Source organism: Lutra lutra, chromosome 8, assembly GCF_902655055.1.
Source record: "Lutra lutra chromosome 8, mLutLut1.2, whole genome shotgun sequence".
In the NCBI taxonomy this organism is placed as follows: domain Eukaryota; kingdom Metazoa; phylum Chordata; class Mammalia; order Carnivora; family Mustelidae; genus Lutra; species Lutra lutra.
Window position 1 is genome coordinate 15841817 of NC_062285.1, and position 24544 is coordinate 15866360.

Consider the following 24544-nt stretch of genomic DNA (forward strand, 5'->3'; position numbering starts at 1 on the left):
TGCATCCACGGGATGGTTACTAGGCCTAAAAGCCCGGGGTTAAGGCCAATGAGGGAACGAGGATCTCTAAGACAGACTCCTTACCTTTAAAGAACTTACATTCTAGTAGGGGTAATGAGGCACGTACATGAATATTCAAAATTAGACAAAGCAGGAATAACTCTGGCAAGTGTTAAATGAGTGCAATACACAAACACTCTCAGAATCTGCTCCAGAGTGAGATCCTTCCGGCTGGAGAGTGGAGGAACACTTTTCTGAAAAGGTGAGATTTAAAGGAATCCATAAATTATGAGCAGAATTTCAAGAGATAAGCAAGAAAAAGGTTGCTTCGTTAGGTCGTCCAGGCAGGAAGGAAGGCACGATTGGAGATAAGAGTGGGAGATGCCAAGTCCCCTGGGGGAACAGGTAGGCCTCTGACCCAAACAGCAAAGGGTTCTCCAAAGTCAACATGCATGAGAATCACCCCGAGCACTTGCTCAGACACGAATGAAGGGGTCCCACGTACGGAGTGTCTGACGGAGCAGGTCTGAGAAGCTGGATTTCTAACAGGCCCCCAGGTGCTGCTGAGCTGTGGGTTCTAGAGCTTCTTCAAGAACCACCGCTCTAGGAAGCAGAGGGGTTTGGTTAAACCCTAATTCCGAAAGCTGACCTTGTTAAACTTTGGGTGGTGATGATAACTACCTAGAAACTCTCTATAACTATTTTCATCTAAATCTGCCCGGAGAAGATGGAAAGTGAACAAGGGAACTATTATGTTCGGAGACTTCCTATTTACTAAATGCTGTCTGACATCACCTCATTGAATTCCCGGCAGATTCCCATCAGATAAACATTATAATCCCCATTTTACAGATGAGGAACTGGGGCCCAGTGAGGTCAAGGGTCCTGCCCAAAGGCAGATAACTGGGCCAGGATCTGTGAAGTGCCAGAAAAATCTTATGCTGTAGCGGTAAGAAATCAAGTGTGAAGGCTTATCTTGGAACGCTCTTCAAAGGCAGGCAGTGGGTCAAGATCACAAAGATCGGTCTTCTTCCCATCTCAAATCAGGCTCAGAAATACCGGGATGGAGTCATCTGTATTGAAGGTTACAGAGACACAAGAGAATAGTAACCTAGACCAGACCCTCCTAAGGTGATCTACCAAAGTGGGGAACCACCACCTTCCACATGATGATGCCAGGACAGCCTCAGTGAGCCCCACAAGAGTGCTCCATTTCAAAGGAATACTTTTGTGTTTTCAGTTCAAATACCCAGTCAGCCAGCCAGCAAGCCAGTGGACACAGCTCGGAAATCTGAGATGGTCAGCAAAACCACCACTTCTCCTTATTTGGAGAAATGACAGCTTCCCAGACAAGCAGTTCGGGAGTCGTGCATACCCCGAGGCTAGGCTTGGCAGGCCTCTCCGCCCCCGCCCTGCCTGGCCTTGCCCTGCCCGACAGCTGGGGGAGGTTAGCCAGCCACTGCTTCCTCACTCGCTTCCAACACTGCCAGCAACCTGCTCCTCGGACATGAGATCTGCTTCCCCCCCACCCCGTGTCACCCGGACGGCAGGACTTGGAACACTCCTCCCCTCGAGGGCAGCCCTGCACTCCTGAATCTGGGTAGCTCCCAAGAAACAACTGTAGGGCTACCAGCTCGGTCACCCCGCGTCCAAGAAATCACCGTCCAGCTGACCACCTCCGGCCATAGGGTGGGCACAATCTTAGTTGTTCCCCTGCCCAAAACATGGGAAGGAAAGAATTCTCTGCCACATAAGAAGTAAAGCTGGTGAAGAAGATGTTCTGTCACCTGTGGAAACTCTCAAAGCTCATGACTCGGCAGCCAGAGCTTCGAACTCATGTCAAGGAGAAAGAGGCTCCAGGCGGACTCCAAAAGGGCCCATCTCCCCCCACAGGCTGGGCCAGCCGCAGTCGTCATCTTCTTTGTATTCCCTTTCTCTTACTTGTCTTCCTTCTTTGAAAAGCGACATGGGGACCCAGTTTCTTCCAGAGAGGATGGGAAGACATGGGTCAATAAAGAGATAGAGGGAGTTTCTTACAACACGTGCCCGCACCCCGAGACACTGGCTTCATTCTGATGACCTTCAATGTCAACTTCTTCAACAGACTGCACTCGACAAACCGGCTGCCTCCTCCCAGAATTTCCTCTTCCATCAGCACTGCTCCCCACCACGGTGGCCAAGGAAGGTGGGGGGTTGTGGAGGGACGAGCGCTGGATGAAGAAAAGAAAAGACGATTTCTCCTCTGAGGAGTTCCTTGTTTGTGGTCTCACCGCCGTGACCGTGGCTCTCTCTGGACTTCTCTGAGCCTCTGGTTCTGCCGCTTTGTGGCTTCAGGAATACCTTCTGTGCCCACCCTCCCAGTTCTGCGATGCCCACCCTCCCAGTTCTGTGAACACCGAGTGAGCTTAATTATTCTTGCATGACTTCGCATGCAGAGAATTGTGACCAGCATGGGTTCTCAGGAAAATCGCCCACAGGCCTTCATGGGCTCACTCAAATGAGAGCAAAATGAATAGAATGGATAATACTCACTTTAATATATTCATAGGAATGTGATGAGAATGACACCCTCTCCTTTTGAGATGCTAAGAGCTCACGGGAAGAAAGAGTGGATTTTGAAAGCAGGAAAGCCATGCTGTATTATATTCCAAAGACATATCCTTGAGAAAAAGGTTCAGATATAGGCTGTGGGCTCCCATGCAAGAAAGTGCTTTTCCTCATTCCCATTCCTAAATGAATTGGCGATTCTGAAGCCAGATCAGGCTAGATAAAAGATTTCCAGTCCACTTTATATGGATATGACAAGTATACTCAAATGTCAATTACTTCTAAAAATTATGGGATGGGCGATGACCCACATCTCTGCGTCACGTCCTTCTCCTTCCTTTCCCGTCTTACCACCTGGGAGTGCCTCTCTCCGGGAATAAACATGCCTAGCGCCAGAACAGAAGTTTTGGTTGGTGAGGGTAAGGCTGAACACAAGTTTCTGGATGCTCTTAGAATTTCAGTTACACTGTCCACTCTAGTCCTGCCCCAAATTTATACTAAAAAGAGCAAAATCTGTGTGCTTTCGCATAGTTCCTTGATAGAAAAACATCTACCTTGCTGTAGTGCTCAAAAAATTGTTTCTGGTTTTTCTTTCTCTTTCTCGCTCTTTTTTTTTTTTTTTTTTTTTAATATAGCAAACTGTGGCGATTTATTTATTTATTTATCCATTTATTTTTGCAAAGTGTGATTTAATGTAAATGTGGAAACCCTGTTACTGAACTTTTATGCCGAGATGGCCTTATACATACGTTCACTGTATCTACATCTAAAATGCAAAAAAAAGGTCTGGGTGGTTCTTATATTATTACGATGCACTATCTATAGAAACACATTATCTCTGGATAAAAATTTTCCGTCAAAATTAAAAAAATATCAGAATGCCACATTTGACTCATTCTCATGCTCTAGTCACAGAGCGATACTGAATAGAAACTTATTAGCATTTCACGAAATTTCTTCAGATCATTGTTACGAATAATAAAAATACAGAAACATTTTAAAACAACATATTTCAGCCTTAAAATGGTCAGATTAACATAATTATAGCCTTAGGTTGCCAGCAGTGGCACATTTCTCATTTTCATGAGAACGCAGAGGTTCTCCCAGATCGCAAGCTAATAGGCTCCTTGGTCTAAATATATACAATAAAATCTAAAGGAAATTTCTGAAGCATTAAGATCGGAACCCTGGAGATATCTGGTAAGTAATTTGCGCTGCTGGAGCAGAGTTTTTTGTTTTGCCGTTACACAGCTGCTAGGAAATATATTTTTAGATTTGCTTTTAAAGGCGAGCAAAGATGGTATCCACTGTGTAGATATGTATCCAGAATGTTCCCTCAGTCCCTCCTGTGAGGAGTCCGCCATGGACGAAATGTTCTATCCGTCGCCTTCCTTCTTGGTAAGTCAGTGGGAGGAGCAGTCCTTGATGCTCTCATCCTAGACGAAGTGATCAGACCTTGACCGTGACACCCGTCGCTTCGGAGGCCCGTGCCTTATAAAAAACATGCACCGAAGGTCAAGCAGGTCCCTGCTCATCCCGAATTACCTCATCACCGACATCGTTACGACGTCTTATTGCCGTCTGGGTTTTTGTTTGGCAGCCCCTCCTGTGATATCAAGGGCAAGTGAAAACGTCCAGGTTCAGAGTTAAATCAGAACAAGGAAGGGCATGAACTTGGATTTCACAGGAAAAGGAAAAAAATGTAAAGAAAGAAATCAGGTGCACATATTGATCAACCAACTGAGGAAAACATATTTTCTGTATTTCAGGAATATGGAGGGAATGCTGCCCCAACCATGAGAAGGCACCCTCCAGCTACAAACGCACGCTGGGTCCTCACACTTTTTGTGGGGACAGGCCTCAGATAAATAAATCTGCACAGAAATGTTTCAATGAACATTTTTTCTTTTGTGCCCAAAAAGAAAGTGCTGGAGTTCTCTAGAACCCTTAAACAAGAATTAGTTTTGATTCTGACATCGAAATGGCTCATTTTTCTCAATGACACAATCGTTAGTGACATTTTGCTCAGTCTTCACAAGCCCCAGACCGGTCTTTTGTCTTAAAGCCTGGGTTTTTACACTTCACTCAATAACAAGATACTATTATCCCCCACTTTGGCCATTTCCTCGCACTGCTATTACCCACTTAATGCTTTTCTTTATTTTTCCTTTACTTACTGTGACGAAGCAATAGTATTCATTAACTCTCAAGTTCTTTGTGCCACTTACTTCTCTAATGCTCATGAAGACATTATATAATTAATTATTAAAATTTAAAAAACCTGTTTTTCTAGGTACCACCGAAAACCACAGGTTCCGAGTGAAAACCAGCTTGGAAGTGGTCTGAGCAGTAAAACATTAACGTTTCAAACAGGGTCATGGCAGGAGCCATTTCCTTAGCAAAGAGGCTGACTTTTAAAAATAATGCTATAATCCTACACAAGCCTTTTAAGCCAGTATGTATTGTTTTATTCAAAGCATCTCGTAATTTGAAGCAGCTGCTGTTTTTCAGTTGACTTGATGGCTTAGTCTCCTTCAATAAAAATATTGGATCATCTAAATCTGGTTAGTTCAAAATCCATTTATTTTTGGTCCAGGCCCATGCATTTCCAATTAATGAGCTCTGCTCCCACTGTAGACACGCACCGCCACGGAGACGAGGTGAGGCCGAGCTCTATGCATCCACAGTGGTCGCTGGTGACGAGAGGTTGGACAGACAACGTTTTCCCAAATCAATCAGGTAGGATGCAGAGGGGCCAGAATGAAAAGCAGGGAAGCAATGGAGATGGACAGAGACCTGGCCTCAGGGACAGGTGGCTTGGGCTCCAGCCCTATCTTTGTTCCTCCCTTATTTTGTGACCTTGTCACCCCAAGTCATTCCAACCATGCTAGGCCTCCTGAGTCTTGTCTCACGGACAGGTGAAAGATGATAAAAGAAGATGCATAAGGACCCTCTTTCCACTTCTGAAACCTCATGATTCTTTTTTTTTTTTTTTTTAAAGATTTTATTTCTTTGTCAGAGAGAGAGGAGCGAGAGTGAGCACAGGCAGATAGAGTGGCAGGCAGAGGCAGAGGGAGAGGCAGGCTCCCTGCCAAGCAAGGAGCCCGATGTGGGACTCGATCCCAGGATACCGGGATCACGACCCGAGTTGAAGGCAGCTGCTTAACCAACTGAGCCACCCAGGCGTCCCAAACCTCACGATTCTAAATAAGTCAGGCTTATTTCTTGAGGCTGCACCAGCTACCAGCTACCTCCTCTGTCGCAAATGTCCAGCAGCAGACAGAGTCTCGCTCCTGCCAATTACGCGCCAGCAAAGTAATCGCTAACCTAATGGGGAGAGAAGCAGGGCAGAGAGGAAAACATCTTACCACGAGTTGCTACGTACCTTAAAAACATTTGTCTTCCCTGTAAAAAACTAACGTGTGCTACCCGCCTCCCAGAATTTTAAATAAAGTAATAGATACTCACCTGAGAAATTTTAGAAAAACGTGTCCAGAGAAGGACAGTTGTCTGGAAGCCTCTCTAGGGCAAGATCGTGGGGGTGGGGGAGGCTGCGTGGACAGGATCAGAGACAATTTCCTAGAGTCGGGGTTACCCCGATGGGGACCCACAGAGAAGACAGAAAGGCAAAATCCCAGGAAGGAAACAGCATGTAGGGAGGGGCAAGTGTTGCAACCTGAAAATACCAGGACATATGCTCCCAGTCAAAGGCAATTTCCACCAACATCTCTATTTACATGAGACAAGAGAAGGGATGTGGATTGGATATCAAAGGGCGGGGAATGTGGGGGAAGCCTCTCCCATACTCTCCAGCACCGGCACAGAACTCTTTGGGAAGGACCCCACTACCCGCTAAAGGATGGTCCTGTTCCAACGGACCTTCAGTTGAGTTGGCTGGTTCGCCAGCCCTGGATTTTGGGCAGAAATGGGGCTGGACGCTAGCTGTGTTGGTCCTCAAGCCCAAGTGCAGGGCTGCGATGAGCCCTTACATCGCCTGTTGACATCCTTGGCAGTAATCACTTCGCACCACAAATCACCGGGTATTTCTGTGGCCCAGTGGATGCCTCGGTGTCCAGGAGGCAGGGGAGGAGAGCCCCAGTCCTTGGGGCTGAGGGAGCTCTGCTGGCTGTGCTGACTCCGGAACCCTTCAAACGTTATTCCCTGTTCTCTCCATCCTCCCCCAACCACTCTGCCGAAAGCCGCACAGGCGGCAGCCTGACATGCAGGCAGTTCTCCATTCAAACACGTTTTCTCACTTCCAGAGCAAGCTCACGAATACACTCCCTGCTCCAGGGCCATGAAAACGGTTTTCAAGTGACACAGCACACGAAGCAAAGAAGGAAGGAGCAAGGAAGAAAGGGCAGTTTGCCTAAAACTCTCCCCACACTATCTACTGTTTACTGTTTTCATTTCACTGAGGAAGTTGTCACTAAGTCTCAGAAAAGACAACAACCAGTCTGATACTAGTTTTGGATGCTACCCATCCCAACCAACCAACCAACCACCAATAACAAAAAAACCCAAGCAGAACAAAACAAAACAAAACAAAAAAAAAACATTCAAAAGTGTACAAAATAATTTCTCTTAGGTCAAAAAGCATTGCTGATGTATAATTACTACTTTCAAATTAAGTTGTCTGTATCTGACTCCAGACTCGGAGCTCTTGGCTACTAGTAAGAGAGTCAGCCTGGACTTGAACTCTGGCTTTGCTACCTGCTAGGGTGTGGTCTCGTTATTTAATTTCTTGGCCTCAGTTTTCCAATCAAAAAATGGGTCTAATTGTACCTATGAAGTCGAATTATTCCGAGGACTACATGAAATAATATATATATATTTTTTTAAAGATTTTATTTATTTATTTGACAGAGAGAGATCACAAGCAGGCAGAGAGGCAGGCAGAGAGAGAGGAAGGGAAGCAGGATCCCTGCTGAGCGGAAAGCCCTATTCGGGGCTCCATCCTAGGACCCTGGAATCATTGCCTGAGCTGAAGGCAGAGGCTTTAACCCACTGAGCCACCCAGGCGCCCCAAAATAATATATATTATTATATATTATATAATATATAATATTATTAATTATAATAATATATATTATTGAGACCACATTAGGTAGCAACTTTTTCATGCACATAAACTTATCTCCAAATTGGGATAAAGATACCCACAGGGATATGGATAAGCAGATCCACGAACCTTTAAAGGGAAACACACTTGATTTAAGAGGACGCTGCTCTACTGAATTCCTTTTTAAAAAATGCAAAATTGTGACTTTACCATTGCAACAATAAGATAAAAGTCATCTCAAGTACATATAATTTCTGCCAAGCCTTTTTTCAAGCAGTCATTAAACCTGATAAAATAGGATTATATCTGTTATGTAAAACTGTAGAAGTTTTAAATGTAACTCTTAAAGCTTACAAAGACCTTTTTTTCAAAGAAGTCAAAACTGAGACACAGAAGCTATTTGTAATTTAAAATCTGAAGTGTTTTTCACCAGGAAAAAAGCAACAAATAATTTTCCTTATGAAAATAATTTTCCTTAAGATGTTGAAGGACACACACTCAGGTCCCCCTCCCACTGTTAGCCCATCTTCAAATTTTCTACATCTGTCTCAGAAACTAAATGCAAGTCAACATCTTCATGAAAACACTGAAAATGGTCACAAAACACATACATCACTGAGATCTGTACTAGCAGATAATGTGGACACCTTAAATCCTTTTTCAAATTATAAGGTTACACAAACTAGATCGTAGGATTTACAGACGGAAGACAGCCGAACATAATTTAAATGGCTTTTAAGAAACAGACTATCACCAATCACAAAGAAGTTTCCTCCTAAGCAGTGCGTTATGAAGTGAAAATTAAAAACCTGGTATTTTAATGCCTCACTAAACTGAAATACAGAAGATCTGTCTCAGTTGAAGGCAAATGTCCCACAGCATGACAAAAACAGTCGGAAAATCGTATTTTGATACAAAGGTACAGTTCTTACCTTACATCTTCCGTGACCCTTTTTTCTTCTAGAAGAAACTTTCTAGACTTGCAGAGACCTTCAAACTACCCATCTCTCGAAGATTTCCAGCTCTGCCTGTCTTTATGGTGACTAAATGCAAGGCTTGGATTTTTTTTTTTTTTTTTAACAGAAGGAAGCTTTTAGTCAAAATATGTGGTTTAAAGGAGCAGTATCCACCCTTGTTAAAACCATTTCACGGACATTCAGAGGTTTTGTTTCTACTCTATGAAAGTTAAATCCGAGTAGGAAGGCATTTTTCCTGTCCCGGAAATCAGCATAACTAAAACCAATGCTGAGCTAACGAGAAATGTTTCTTCCATGTGTTCCGTCTGGCAGAAACTGCAAGCCATATCAAGGAAACACGTGATGTTTATAAATACAATATGGCTCATGTTGTCATAACCTCTCAATGACAAAAAAAAAAAAAAGTGTAAGGAAAGGCAAGCGGCCACAAGGCAGGAAAGATGAGATTTGTATCACTTAGAAGCTGCCTATCAGATGTGCATATATTACCCTTTTTTGCTTCTTGGAAAATAAAATAAAGTCTAACTGGAAGCAGCCAGGGAAGAAGAAAATATCTCCCGTGTTCTGGAGAGCCACTGTATTCCAATGCGTTTGCCTCGCTAATCATTTCAAGAAGAGTAATTCCTTACCAGTGGTAACGTAAACATCTTTTTGCCTGTCAGAGAAGTATGATATGAAGAGGGCATAATTGGATACATCACTCAACTGAGTTCCATTGTTTTAACTCGAGCAAGTAATGGAACGGAGGCAAGGATTTCACAGAGCCTGAATCTGATGTGGAAACATCCAGATATCTGTATCGCGACTGATTTCATGTTCGAACTTGTGGATTACTGACTTCGGACCTTCTGCTGGATTTGAAGATTGGTGAGGGCAGTGACCACACTCGTTCACCATTGTATCTCCAGAATCTTGCACAAGAGCCAGAATCAGAGGAGGGGAGGGGACATGATGGTTGGGTGAGTGAACCAGTGAACCCTGGAGCTAGGTTAACTGGTCTAGAATTCTCAGTCCTACTTTGTTGAATCTGGAGTACTTGGAGTATCCAACAGGAAACACTGACTAAATGCAACCTACAGGTTAAGATTTGTCCTACTGAGTTATACATACAGCAAAACAAGATCTGTCTTCTTCAATTTGGTATCCAGAATTAGCTTAAACTTTGTACCACACTTGAATTTAACTCCTGAGAAGAAAGTTTTAAAAAGCAGATAAGTAAGCTTTTCTTTTTCTTTTTTTTAAGATTTTATTTATTTGACAGATAGAGATCACAAGCAGGCAGAGAGAGAGGAGGGAACAGGCTCCCTGCTGAGCAGAGAGCCCGATGTGGGGCTCGATCCCAGGACCCTGAGATCACGACCTGAGCCAAAGGCAGAGGCTTAACCCACTGAGCCACCAGGTGCCCCTACGTATGCTTTTCTGACAATCACTTGTTTCAACCTGACCCATCCGTTACTCTCATCTTAAACTTGAGGGTTACCAACTGCTGTAAAATTATACTGATAGGAGGGGGATTTTTTGGGACAGACGGATATTCTTATTTCTTAGTTTTGTCAGGAACTACCACTGAGATAAGCTCAGGAATGTGCTGCAGACTCCAAATGTTCATATTAATATTTACAAATAATTGTACTGATCTCCGCAAAGAGGGGGTCCACTGAAAATTTGCGATAGGGGAAGTGCTCGAGTGAACCCCTTTTTCATCCAGACAATTAAATGAGAACTTCCTCATTGTTGGAGGGAAACACAGGGAGCAGGAAGATGAACAGAATGGGAACTTCACCCCTGCAGAAAGTAAGGATTTAAAAGGAACTGAAGGGGCGACTGGGTGGCTCAGTGGGTTAAAGCCTCTGCCTTCGACTCAGGTCATGATCCCAGGGTCCTGGGATCAAGCCCCGCATCGGGCTCTCTGCTCAGCAGGGAGCCTGCTTCCCCTCCTCTCTTTCTGCCTGCCTCTCTGTCAACTTGTGAGCTCTCTCTCTGTCAAATAAATAAATAAAATCTTAAAAAAAAAAAAAAAAAAAAGGAACTGAAGGCGTGTCCATGGCAGGCAGGAAAACGTCAGTAGGCCAAGGGAGGGAGGCAGACTGGTGAGGTCCTGGGGAGGTTCAGAGAAGCTTGGAAAAGCAAGGAGGTAGGGAAGTCTTGATGAAGCCTTTGAGTTAGGTCTTCACACTTGGGTGGCACATGGACACCGATGATGAAGGCAGCGGAGTGGGGAAGGACAGTCGTGACCACCAGAGTGAACAAGAAGGGCAGTTCTTGGGGTTGGCCTGCCGAGCTCCCAATCCCGTTCTACCACAGAACAGCTATGTGGCTTCAAGCAAGTTCCCTAACCTCTCTGATCTTCAGCTTCCACATTGAAACAGGGGATAACAAGAATTCCCCTCACAGGTACTTGTTCTGGAAATCAAATGAGAATGAATGGAAGCGCGGTGCTCAGCACAGGGCCTGGCCTGGGGTCGGTATTATTTTGAATGTCAGTCACTATCACGGTTGCTGGTGGTGCGTCATGGAGAAGAACCCTGAATGACTGAAAAAGGATTTGTTAGGAGTATTTCTGGAAGCTTCCATTTCTACGGGATTCTCTTCCTTTTGTTTTTTATTTATTAGAGAGAGGGAGAGAGAGAGAGAGCACAAGCAGGTGGAGGGGCAGAGGAAGTGGGAGAAACACTGCTGAGCAGGGAGCCGTATGTGGGATTCGATCCCCAGACCTGGGATCATGACCTGAGCTGAAAACAGGTGCTTAACCGACTGGACCACCCAGGCGCCCCTCTTCTCTTTCATTTCTATAGGATTACTTCATCCCTCTCCAAATCCCAAAGTCTTCCTCTCAACCAGAACGCTGCCCCATGGAAAAAAGAGTTCTAAGGCATGCCCATTTCGGACATACACACTAAATGACATATACGTGTTCTTCTTTCATTTTTTGGGGGGATGAGGGTGAAGGTATCTTTTTAGCCAGGTCGAAAAGGGAACAAAACAGAGCAAAGTCAAACATTAAAAAAATGCCATGAAATAGACACCTAACAGGGTTAAGAAGTGGAAGGAATTTAAGAAAAGAAAGAAAAGAAAAAGGAAGGATATTTAGCGGGTTCCAAAATCTCATCAGGAGCATCATATCAAAACTTGAAAAGCTTTAACAGAAATGCCAAGGAAGGGAGGCTACAGCTGAATACAGAGAGTCAGAGAGAACTGGGTTCAAATCCAGTGCCTGACATTTACCAGCTGGGTGGGCCTCGGAAAGACTCACGGGCCTCAGCTGCGTCATCGATAAAAATGGAGTCAGTTACCTCCTTGGCAGAGTTATTGGCTAATCAGTATGTAAAGTAGTTAACACATTGCCTGCTGTGAAGATACAAAAAGGCTGTTATCTTACATCCAGAAAAACAATGATCTAGAATGAATACCACTTGCGCCTTGCCTGGTTCCACAGAGAAATGAACAGAATTCACGGAAATTATTGCCATTTTGCCCCCCTCCCTCCCAAAAGTCACAGTGGAGCATCTGACAAGAAGTCGAAAGTGGGAAAATCAAAAAGGGAGGCCAGGAACGTGGCCAACACACAAAACACATGCAGTGAATGCCTGCGCGGTTGTTGTGGGCGGGCCACACATTTAATTCTAAGCTTTAGAGTAGCAACACAAAGAGGGAAAATGATCACTTTCAAGATTCAAAGTGTCCACATGACAAAAATAAACCAGGAGAAGCACAGCTCTCTGTGGTGATGAGAACAGAGGTATTTTTACAGTGGGTTCTCATTAATGACAGAAAATGCGTAATACAGGAATTGCGACACTACGGTGAGAGAGGGGTCCGTGCGTGCTAGGTTTACGCTCACCGTGGGTGAGACATCGCGGCCGGCTTCAGGAGGGGTACAAAGATGGACACAAGATGGTCTGCACCTTTGGAGAATTTACAGTCTTGCGGACGAGATGCATAGGCATCTAAATGTTTTCTAACGTTAGGACAACATGCCATGTGCCCCTGGATGGACAAGAAAGATGAATTCTGCCAAAGCCTTATGGGAATCTTCGTCAAGTAGGTGGTCTTTTAGTTTTTATGTTTTAACATCTCAATACAGAGATTTTCAGCCATTTGGAAACAGAAGAGAAAATGATCTGAGAACTCCCATCATCCACCTGCATTTTTCAGCGGTTCACTGATTTTGTTTCACCTGTATCGGCTTTTTTGGTTTACTCTGCTGGGGTATTTTAAGCAAATCCCATTCATCATGCCATTTAGCCTGTAAATACTTGGTATGATTCATGTTACAAAACATAACCACCAAGCCATTACTATACCCAATGGAATGACCAGTTATCCCTTAATATCACCTGATTCCTTTTTTCTTTAAAGGTTTTATTTATGTACTTGAGAGAGAGAGAGAGAGAGAATGGGTGAAGAAGGGCAGAGAGAGAGGGAGAAAGAATCTGAAGCAGACGCCACACTGAGCACAGAGCCCAACACGGGGCTCGATCCCACAACCGCAAGGTCACGACCTGAGCCGAAACCAAGAGTCGGACGCTTAACTGACTGAGCCACCCAGGTGCCCCAACATCACCTGATTCCCAACACATGTTTAAATTTCCCACAGACTTTCACCGATGTCTTTGACAGCGGGTTGTTCCAGTCAGGATCCCAACATGGCGCCCATGAGGCATTTGGTTGTTATGGTATAGACGTGATCTGGGAAATTGGACAGCGTCCGCCCACCTTTTTTTTTTTTTTTTTTTTCAGACCAGCGGTTTATTGAAGGAATCGGGCAATTGTCCTGTTGGATGTTAGATGGAAGTGACTTTGAAAGGCAGATCTGTGGGGAAGGAGAGGGAATTTCAGACACCCACAGTAAGAACTGTGAGGTAACTCTGCTTGGGTGTTGGTTTGTGGATGATACCGTCCATGAGTAGCTATTCTTTGTGTAGGGGTATGGTGGGCTTAGGGGGATTGCTTGGGAAGCAACGGTTGGACTAGGGTATGCAGAGGTGGGAACCTGAATAAAGGCCATTGCATGACTGATCACTAGTGTTGCTAAGAGCTGGGTATCCAGAGCCTACCTGCCTGGGTTCAAATCTCAGCTTGGCACTCACTAGCTGTGTGGTCTTGGGCAAATTTCTTAACATACCTAAGCAACTGTTTTCTGAGCTGTCAAGAGGAGGGCATATACCAACCAATACTGCCTCAAAATGTTTTCTTGCGGGGTTAAGTGAGATCACTCATAAGAGTGCTTAGTAAATGCTCAAAGGAGTTAGCTTTTGTGAGAAGAGCTATCACAGTGCAGGCCATGGCAGAAGGGGCATCTGTAAGAGGCCTTCCCGGATGGCCTGGACCAGTTCGGGTGGCTGGGGAAGTGTTGAGAAACAGGAGTTAGGCAATCAATCACTGATAACTAAACTTTTTAAATCTCTTCTTCCCAACTTGTTGAAATGCACACTCACCCCTCCCCCATCAACATCACTCTACCTTGCCTAAACAGAAAAAGCAAGAAGGAAAAGGACTTCGGAGGAGGAAAAAAAAAAAAAGGATTACGATTTTTTTCCTTCAATGGGATACGATGGAAACATTGTTAGAATACCCGTGTGGAGATGGCCACTTGGAAGTTAAACACCGGGCTCTTGAAGTCTAGAGAGACGGCAGAGCTGGGGTTATAATTTTAAGGGTCATCCACATCGATGTAATGGTTAAGTCAGCAGGAAGATAAAAACCACAAGTGAAAGGATGCAGATTTAAAAAAAATAAAAAAAATTTAAAAAGCAAATTCATATGCGCGCACACACACACACACACACACACACACACACTGGTGAAGTCCGCCTGAGCACAGTGGAGACCACTGAGGGGCAGGAGGAAGAGGAGTTAATGAATGAAACGGGCTGAGATGTGTTTGAACGTAAGCAAGGGATTTAGAAATGGCGGCGTAAATAGAATCCAAGGTTTCTAAGGAGACCGTTCCTGGGGGTCAGAGGCAGAGCTGAAATAAGAGAGGTCTGGGGGCCAGAGACGGATTTTGGTATTAGGACGTATTTAAGATGGTGAGCCAGGTCTGGGTAGGCTGTTCTAAAGGCAAATCTGGGGGCGCCTGGGTGGCTCAGTGGGTTAAAGCCTCTGCCTTCGGCTCAGGTCATGATCTCAGGGTCCTGGGATTGAGCCCCGCACCGGGCTCTCTGCTCCGCAGGAAGCCTGCTTCCCTCTCTCTCTCTCTGCCTGCCTCTCTGCCTACTTGTGATCTCTGTCTGTCAAATAAATAAAAAAATCTTAAAAAAAAAAAAAATAAAGGCAAATCTGGGAGCTGTCCCATGTAAGTAAAACCGAAAGACATACAAGAGGGAAAGAACTGAATGACAGGAGCAAAAATCGCAGAAGTCATCTCAACATGCACTGGAGGGTGCCTGAAAAAAGTTTCAGGGGAAAAGCCCCTGAAACTGCGAAAAAGCTACTGGGTTTGGTGAACCGGAAGTTCCTGGTGCCCTCTGAGAGTCCCCAGATGGAATGGCTCCTCTCTGAGTTGTGCATTTGTGAGTGATGAGGCTCTGTGAGCGCATACATAATTTTGCAAGAAGGCCTCTTCCATCTGGTGAGCTCAGTCCCTCGGGAACTAAATTTCAAAAACTACTACCTAATTCTGTAAGGAAACACAAGCCACGTGATTAAATTGGATCAGGGTGATTTGCACCCATGTGCGAAGAATCAGGAGCCGGGTGTGCTCCGTTCCAGCAGAGAACCACAAGTCTCCGTCCACACACGAGCCTCCCAAGTGCTCAGGCAGACGCTAAATGAGAAGCTAGACGCAGGCTCTTCCCACCAGGCACATATTCCGTACATGCTCTGGGGCCCCCAAGCTCAAAGTCAATACTTCAGTCTAGCAGGCTTCCTGGGTGACACCACCGCCATTGTCATCGTCCTCATTAAACTGCTCTGGCGAACCGACCCGGGTAGATTTCAAGTCTCCCGCGGTCTTTGGTTTCACCCGCTAAGATCTTAAACGCACTGTTAAGGACGGTCTCCGAGGCCACCCCACTTCTGCGGTTGCAGTTTTTGCGCCTCTGCTCGATCCAACAACCAACGTCTTCCCTGCTCGGCATGTTTGCGGGGAACGAATGGGCCGTGGGGCGGGCTGTCCCAGGCTGCGTCTGGAGGCTGGCGGTGGAAGGCGAATGACATCAGGGGCGGGGCTGTGTCCCTGACTCATGTGAGCAGTTATCATCAAATTCCTTCACGGCCACGCACACATTGCAACCATACGGAAGGAGTGAGCGCCCTAAACCCACCATACGGCTTGGTTTAGTCTACAGCCATTGATCCTTGCTCTGTTCTCTCTCTGTTCTTCACCATAAGTGATGGGGGGATGCAGCTGGGCTCCAGGCCGGGCTCAGCCAAGCCTCCTTTCCTTTAATGGCAAAGCAGCTATACTCATGGTCAGAGAATTCCAACCTCCACAGCCAAAAGGTGAGGCAGAAGGAATTCCACGTCTGAAGCTTCTGGAATCTGTGACCAGGGGCCAAGTTACAGACGGCAGGCATGATCACACTTCATTGATTTTTAAAACCAGGTTCTAGTTCTCGTGTCTAAGTAGTCTTGTCGGAAACCTACAAGCATGTCTAGGGGTTGGATGGTGAACATTTGTTGTCTTGTCATCTGGGGACAACAGTCGATTTCCTCACACGAAAAAATGCTGCCTGAAGAAGGCTGTGGGTAACACAGAATGATCACTAGGGTCTGGTCTAAAAGTAAAAGCAGAACAACTAGAAACCCACAGCAAACATTCTGAATTCTAATAGGTTTTGTCCATATGGTTGATATTTGAGTCTCTACGTGCTCACTGCTGGTCCTTATGTAGGTGCCACATCTGCTTGAGAGTTAAAACAGGTGTCCTCTCCAGCCATAAACAAGATTTTCAGAGGCGATTCTGGGGCCCCTGTGTGGGCTCTATGTAGCAGAAACAGATCTCTGAGCTCCATGAAACTCCAGTTGGAAGGCTAGACATATCAACAAAATTAAAGATATCCAGGGGCAACAAAGACTCTTAAGAATGTCACTGAGAAGGAATAACGAAATAACAAAAAGCAAGGGTCCTGTAACACTCAGTCCGTGTGTCACGATCAGCATGACTCAGTCTTCACGTAGTGCTGGTTTACATTTAAAGTGTAACTAGCTAAAAATAAGCCTCAAAATCCTAGATTTTCTGAAGTAGCAACACAGACCTCACTTAAAATCGCACATCATTTCTCTCTCTCTCTCTCTCTCACACACATACACACACACACACACACACACACACACATATGAATCAGCAGTTGAGGACATAAGGGGCCTTTTCCTTCCAAAATATGGGCTCTGATCCCACAATGTCATCACTCATATTCCAGCCCAGAATTCCCTAGAAATTTTTCCAGCACTTTCTCTCAGACCTCCTGGCCTCTTGGTCCTAAATTCACACACCATGTGGGGTACACAGAACAATGGTCCCCCAAAGATGTCTGCTTCCTAATCCGCAGAACCTCTGACTACACAAGAAAGGGGGATTAAGGGTGCTAATCAGTTGACCTTAAAATAAAGAGATTATTCTGGGGCACAGGGTGGGCCCAGTGTAATCACAAACGTCCTTAAATGTGGAAGAGAGAAGGTCAGAGACGTGGTGATGGAGGCTGGATCCGAGACATGCTATTTGGCTGAGTCTGAAGATGGAAAGAGGCGTTCACAAGCTGAGGAACATGCGTGATCTCCAGAACATTCTCTCTCGAGCTTCCAGAAAGGAAAGCTGATGTCCCGCCACTGACCCCTTGAGCAGATAGCCCACTGAGACCATGTGGGACTTCTGACCACTAGAACCGAACAATAGTAAATCTGTGCCATTTTAAGCCAGGAAACGTGTATTAACTTGTTACAGCAGCAATAACAAACTGATACATTCTATCCAGGACGCAGAGACAAGCTCACCTCGGGATTGCAACCACAATGCTAGGATAGGCAAGGTCAGGGATTCTTTGGCAAGAAGACATATTCATTTACTTTCTTCCTAGTTAAACTCCAGCACCCAGTGGGGTGCTAGTCCTCAGAAAGGATGGTATAAAATGGTGCAGCATCTTCTAAATTTGTGTGTGTGGTGGGGAGGAGGTACAGCTGGAGGGGAACATAGCACTATTGTTAGAAACTCAGTCCCTTTTTTAGTGAACCTGCTTTAATATGATTTTAAAATCTGTCTTTTCTGTTTCCCTGTTCTCTTCTCTTCAAAACACCCCTGGGTGCTCTCAATGTCTGGATAATCTTCGGAGAGGATCTAAATCTAGAGAGTTTCAGCTCCCGCATCAGGCAGACTTTTGGACTATGCCTCCGATGGGTTTCAGAGAAGGTTTGATGATATTTAATACAGTACAGCAGCAAACAGTCATGAATCTAAGGTGAATAATTTAATTAGAACACTAGGGCTTGCTTGGAATAGCTGATGTAAGACTATTATGGAACTGGACATGGGTTTGCTGGTGTTGTTGTTTGTAAGTTAGTTTTAATTAGAAAAAAAATAATAAGAGATCCTCCGAGCAAGTTAATGTGTATGGACCAAAGATGCTTTTAGGCAAAGACTTTTAAGATCCCCTTGGAGGGAGGATGCAACTCAAGTCCATGCTCAGAGATATATAAGGATGTGCCAGGCCCTATTTTGGTCCCTCTGCCCCAGATGTCCGCGAAATTGAATTCTTTACCAAGGCACAAATCATGAGTCATCAGACAAGATGAGAGGTGAGAAGCCTTGAAACCCGGTAGTGGGGTGTGGCTTCATCAGGAGACCATACCAGAAAAAGGGATGGTCTGACCTATCGAATAAAATTAAAAATATAACGGGAACACTTACCCTCATGTCTCCATTCACAGTTTTCGGTATGTGGTTGAATGCATGTGCGGGGTCCTTGTTGTACACTTTGAGGAGCGATCTGTCCTGAATGTTCCTGGAATCAAAAACATCAATGACTACGGCAGATGAAAGGAGCCTCACTTTGGCCATTTCTTTTGCTTGCCCTGTAGAATCAGGCAGAAGACACGAACAGGCAATCCAACGGCTGTCTACAGTCAACCGGACAAAAAGTTCCTTCACCATACAATAGGCAAAAATCAATAAGCAAAAGGAGAAAAGGGACTCCAGCTTTTCTTTCCCGTTTTTGTTCCCCAGGAAAGTATTCGTATCTCCCTGTGGTTCTCCACCCACAAGTATCAGTTAGCGTGGACTTTCTTTCAAGATTGGAGCAAGGAAAGCTAACACTTTCAGAGACAATAAAGCTCCAATACTCACACTACGTTCAAAGAGATTTGGTTAATATTTAAATATTTAATCATTTACTTTGCCCAAACGCCTGGTTTTCTGCTTATCTCACGAACGCACACAAAGGAAAATGGTTTTTCCTTCAAACACTTTCCATAAGGAACAGAAAATGTTATTTGCAGTCCAGTAAAAAAAAAAAAAAAAAAAAGTGCCACCAAGATCAAAACCAGTATCTTTACAATGCCTTTTTTTTTCCTTCTACAGTGCCTATTAAAAATAACTCGTCTACGTACAAGAGGATTGAGAGGACGGGCAGAGTCTTTAGAAGGAAGAGCAGCAGATCGAGTCTTCTGCTTGTCTTTTTCTCCTCCGGAGCCCAGCACTTAGAGCCCGGAAGTCAGTCACGCCGCAGCCAAGGACAGAAGTCCCACATCTTGCTCAGAGCCTACCTTAAAATTATTTAAGAGCATAGGAATGTCTACGAAGTCCTTCTCCCTCCACATTCAGCTTTCGCGAGCAGAAGGGCCACCCAAGGCGCGTTTAGCCCCGTCTACACTGCGTCCTCCCGAGCCCGGCGCACTAGCTCAGGGACGCGTGTGCAGAGAGATGCATTCCTTTCCTCCAGGTGCAGCAGCCGCACGTTCTGGGGGCTGATCGCAATCTCTGGGATTACTGGGTTATGTTTTGTTTTAAATGGAGTGGAGGATTCTTGGACTGGCCTTGCTTCCCTCCTTTAAATATCTGTCAGTAATTGCTTTGAAGCAATGACTAGCCCAAGCTTGCAGGGCTGCTCCAGACTTCAAGGAGCTCGTTACGAGGCGGTGAAAAGGGGAGCATGCAGAACTTTGTTATCTCAAAGGGGCGAGGTTACTATGAAGGCAAGAGCTCACAGAAGGTGAGGACGTGGGGGGGGGTTCCTTCAGTGAGTCCCCGCTGTGGCTTTGGTGGTGGAGTGGGGAGTCACGAGTGACAATAGGAAGAAACTGAAAACCTTCCTTGAGCCATGAAAAAAACGTAGTGGGATTCTAAAGGTATTTAAAATACATGAGGTTGGTTTATGATTAATTTAGAAACATGCTCATCCGAGATGAACCAACAGTAAAGGCCCAGATTGCATTCACCATGGCAACATTTACAACACGGAATTTCAACCTGAACACTCCATAGCATTTCCCTAAGGAAAATATGAAGAACCCAACCCAGTAACGAAATAGTTAAATGTTTAACCAATACACACTCATTTCAAAAACACTGGATATGAAAGGAAATTTGTCCTGGGCTCAGAAGATTAAAGCCATTGTCTTCAGTGACAGTCTACATGGTGGATTTGGGGAGGAGAGAGAGAGAATCTATATAATGTTGTTGGGGAGAATTTATTCTACCAATCAAAATACAATTGAGGCATTTTATGCATATAAGCAGAGAGAAGAATTCTTTGGAAAAAGACATACATGGGATCACCTAGCATGAACATTATATCCACTATCAAATAAAAATACCTTAACCACTTAAATATTTTTAGATCCATTTTTATCAGTAAATCAAAATACTGAAAAGGAAAATTACAATCTTATAAATCAATGACTTTCCCACTAAACATTTTAAATTAGGTTTTAAAAACGACTTTCACAAATGTTGACCTATGAACTGAAAACTATTATTGTTGAAAGAAAGGATCTTGTCTTCTCTCAAGCACCATTTTCATCTGTTTTTATCAACAGGCTTTGCATCAAGGAGGATCATCTCAGTTTGAAAGTTGAGGGGGACCTTTTCCCCTTTGTCCTCCCTCCCAATTCTCTTTTCGTAACTTCCTTGTGACACTCCGGAAGAATGAATAAAGGTAACCCTAGTAGTAATGCTTTGAGGTTTGGGAAAGGTTCTGGAAAATCATGACTTTTTGCAAATTTAAAAACGCTTGTGTGAAAAAAATAAAATAAAAATGCTTGCATGGGCCGCAAGACAGTAGGGTCCGATTGTTCCTAATAACCTCATCAGGCTTGAGCTCCAAAACCAAAAATGGCTCTGTGTCGTTTCACACAGATTCATTATTACCATTTCTCTCCAGTCCTCTAACTACAAAAGATGGAAAGTCAAGAAAAGAGCTGTAAAACAAGATGCCTGTGTGAAAACACTATCTGGGACTGTATGACCACAAACATACTCTTTAGATACAACGTGATGACTCCGTGTTTAAGTTTATGCTCTGTAAATTCAATTTTTTTTTAAAGTGACAGGCTGATTAATAATTTATTTCAAAAAACAGACATGAATTTTCCGATCCCATGAATATTTAAACATGCCTTTTCAACGTAGCAAGGTGGTACAACAGATGTAGCCCCTATACCTTAGGGCCTGTGCCAAAGCCCTAAATTCCTCATACACCTTGGCACACGCCAAAATGTCATTTGTGATCACTGTTAGGTATTTATCAATTCACATGTGTTATGCACTAGAGGCACACTGTTAAAAAGTGGTTTCGGGGTCACCTGGCTGGCTCAGTGGGTTAAGCCACTGCCTTCGGCTTGGGTCATGATCTTAGGGTCCTGGGATCGAGCCCTGTATTGGGCTCTCTGCTCAGCAGGGAGCCTGCTTCCTCCTCTCTCTCTGCCTGCCTATCTGCCTACTTGTGATCTCTCTCTCTGCCAAATAAATAAATAAAATCTTAAAAAAAAAAAGTGCTTTCTATTAATGCCATAATGAAGAAACAGGGCATCCTGCTCTCCCCATGGGGAAAGGACCCAAAATTCCAATTTGTGGACTAGATCAGTTGGGCAGGGAACATTCTGAGGGAATAAAAAAAAAAAAAAAAAAACTCTTCACAAAGGATGTGGACAGTCAGGTCTGGGGCTGCACCTGTAAATGAAGGGGCTGTCTGTGTGATCTTGAGTAAGTCCCTTAACTTTTATGCATCGGAGTTTCTGGTCCCATAAAATGAAAGGGCTCAATTAGTCACTCAATAATTTTTTAAGTTCTAAAATGTCTAGGAGCTATACTAGGCGACTCCTTCTTGTTTGTGCTAATTCAAGTCTGGTTTGTCAGGCTGTTTGGCTGGGAAAGATTGGATGGGTCCCTTCTGCTCTAGACATACCACCATCACGGTGAACACAGATGCTTTTACTTCTGTGCCCTCTGCCGTAGCATGAGTCCTCTTAGCCTCATTTGAGGGTACATTCTCCTAGGGGCCCCAGAGAAAGCCCACCTGGAAAGTGAGATTTTTTTTTGGTGAGGCCAGCTACTTAAGAAAACCATGGAGGGACGCCTGGGTGGCTCAGTTGGTTAAGCAGCTGCCTTCGGCTCAGGTCATGATCCCAGCGTCCTGGGATCGAGTCCCACATCGGGCTCCTTGCTCAGCAGGGAGCCTGCTTCTCCCTCTGCCTCTGCCTGCCATTCTGTCTGTCTGTGCTCGCTCTCTCTCCCTCTCTCTCTGACAAATAAATAAAATCTTAAAAAAAAAAAAAAAGAAAGAAAACCATGGAGATGGAGAATGCTTCTCAGTCTCTTTTTTTATGGACAACAACACAGGGTTCCCTGCTTCTACTCTAGCCTGTTGGTGTAAATAATGGCCCAGTGGAATCACTACCCAATATGTTCAGAGTCTCTGTGAGGGAAAAAGCACTTGAGAAGGAGCTGGGAAAGTTCCAGTCCTAATGTCCTAATGAGGTCGATCAAGTCTCCCCACTACCTTCTAAGCCTCAGCTCCCCCAATTCTTCAACAGTGGATTGGTTACTTCTTATATTCTTCTCAGAGGTCATAGGCAAAGATCCATGTGGGAGAAGTCTGTCCTCATCTTTGTAAACCAAGTAAACCTTGTAAATGGATTATAGAAAAACGGATGGTGAATTTGCACCTGGGTAAGATAAGCCTACCCAATCAGGACCAGTATACACTGTAGCAATGCTAAATGGAGTATGGTGGGACACCCCCCCCACACACACACACAAGATGTAACTACCTACCTTACATCATTTAGTTCATAATAGACATTTCTGCTTTCATCTTTGATGTAAATGGCGACACTGGGAGATTCTAGCATTTTCATGGTGAGCTGCTGTGGAAAGGCACTTACGAAGAGAGCACGGATTGTGTCTGCGCTTGTGATTTCATTCGGCATCCTGAGCTGCTTGGTTTCATCTCCGTACTGGAGATAGAGAACCCCTGCACGCAAAATGAACACAGTTATCAGCCCCAGATCAAGACTCACGCTATGCGCAGCAAAAGCTTACCCTTTTCTGTCTTACCCCAGGCAGCAATGGTCAGGACAAGCTTGGAAAACGTGTAACAAGAGATGTTTGTTTGGAATTCCCAAGGAACACACTTCTGGTTATCACATGAATGCGTGCCGTTATTCTCTGGAATCCAGGCAGGTGTTAAAGAGGCTAATTTCCAACTATTTTAAAACCAAAAGGACAAGAAGCTAACCTCTGATAGCCTAAAGCAAAAGACAATACTTTATTCCCTTGAAAGGTATATTTAAGAATTTGACCCCGTCTGGCGATTTTGACTGTGTTTTTCATTAACTAACAACACAATCATTATAGCGATGGATAGGCTATAATATAGCTTAAGTCTGTCTAGTCCATTCATTTGAAGCGGAAAAGCTACAATGTTTCTGTGGCTCTAATACATATGTATTGAATGTTTATACAAATTGCAACTATCTACAAGAAAAGAATCTGGCACCCCAGTGTCTCAGAAAGAAAATGAACAAGTCAGTTACATAAAGAAAAACAGAAGCATAGGATCATAGAATTTTAGAGTTCCTGGGGGTATATGGCTTCCAATGAACCACACCTCCCAATACCCATCCTCCTGGGGAGTGTAGTCCCTTCCCATGCTGACTCTGGGTGTGGCCATGTGACTTGTTTTGACCAATGAGACACTAGCAAGTAAGATGCAAAATGGAGGCTTGGTAAGTGCTTGCACACGAGACCTTGTCCTCTTGATGTGTGATCTTGGATGCTCCCTCAAAGAACCAAGCTTCTGTGAGCCCAACTGAGCCACGTGGGGGAGGCCACATGAAGAACAACAAAAGCCCTGACTGAAGGCCCGCACTAAGCATCCATTCTATACACCACTGGCCAGTCGTGGGGGTGACCCACCTTGGGAGGAGAACCCCCAGCTCCAGGTGACCTGCCCCAGCTGCCAACACATGGAACCTAAACGGGATGCCCCCTTCCAAGCCCTGCCCAAATTGTAGAATAAAGCAAGTAACTGTTGATTTAATTCACTATGTTTACATAGTGAATTGTTATTCAAAAATGCGTAACTGAAACTGGGTATCAAAGATTCTGACATTTAATCTGAATCCACTTCTTGTGAGGATCTACCGAGGACAGACTACTATCACTAGAGTAAGCTTTGGCAGGAGACTCAAAAGAAGAACAGAATATGACTTCTGGTTACAGTAAGGCAATTTATGTAATAAATTGGTCTCTATCTCCTCCTGAAATTCCATTAAAGTGACAATGAAGATTAAAAAAGCATAGATCAAAGAATTAAGGGAATCAGAGAGGAAACAGTACCAGACAAGAAAAGGCCGACACTTGAGTCTTCAAGGGGAGAACTCCAGATAAAACATGTAGGGCTAGGGAAGCTCCAGAAGCAAGGCACCAGATCCCTCTGAGGGGAGGAAGGCAGACTGAGTGGAAAGCATTAGGCCTGACTGAATTTTCTTTTCTTTCTAATGGTGCTGTAAACCTCTCCGA

At 44.5% G+C, this 24544-nt stretch overlaps 1 protein-coding gene across 22 annotated transcripts in view; it reads right to left on the reverse strand.

Moving 5' to 3' along the window:
* KIAA1217 (KIAA1217 ortholog) overlaps nt 1-24544 on the reverse strand; it is a 750245-nt gene that overhangs the window by 74553 nt on the left and 651148 nt on the right. For 21 of the 22 annotated variants that reach the window (XM_047742845.1, XM_047742844.1, XM_047742846.1 and 18 more), the window contains 2 exons: nt 22796-22994; nt 18434-18527 (listed from right to left, as the gene is read on the reverse strand). In XM_047742845.1, coding sequence (XP_047598801.1) covers nt 18434-18527; nt 22796-22994 — 293 coding nt within the window. Of the gene's footprint in view, nt 1-8541; nt 8902-18433; nt 18528-22795; nt 22995-24544 lie in introns of those variants that run through there. The other variant, XM_047742851.1, reaches the window with a different exon arrangement.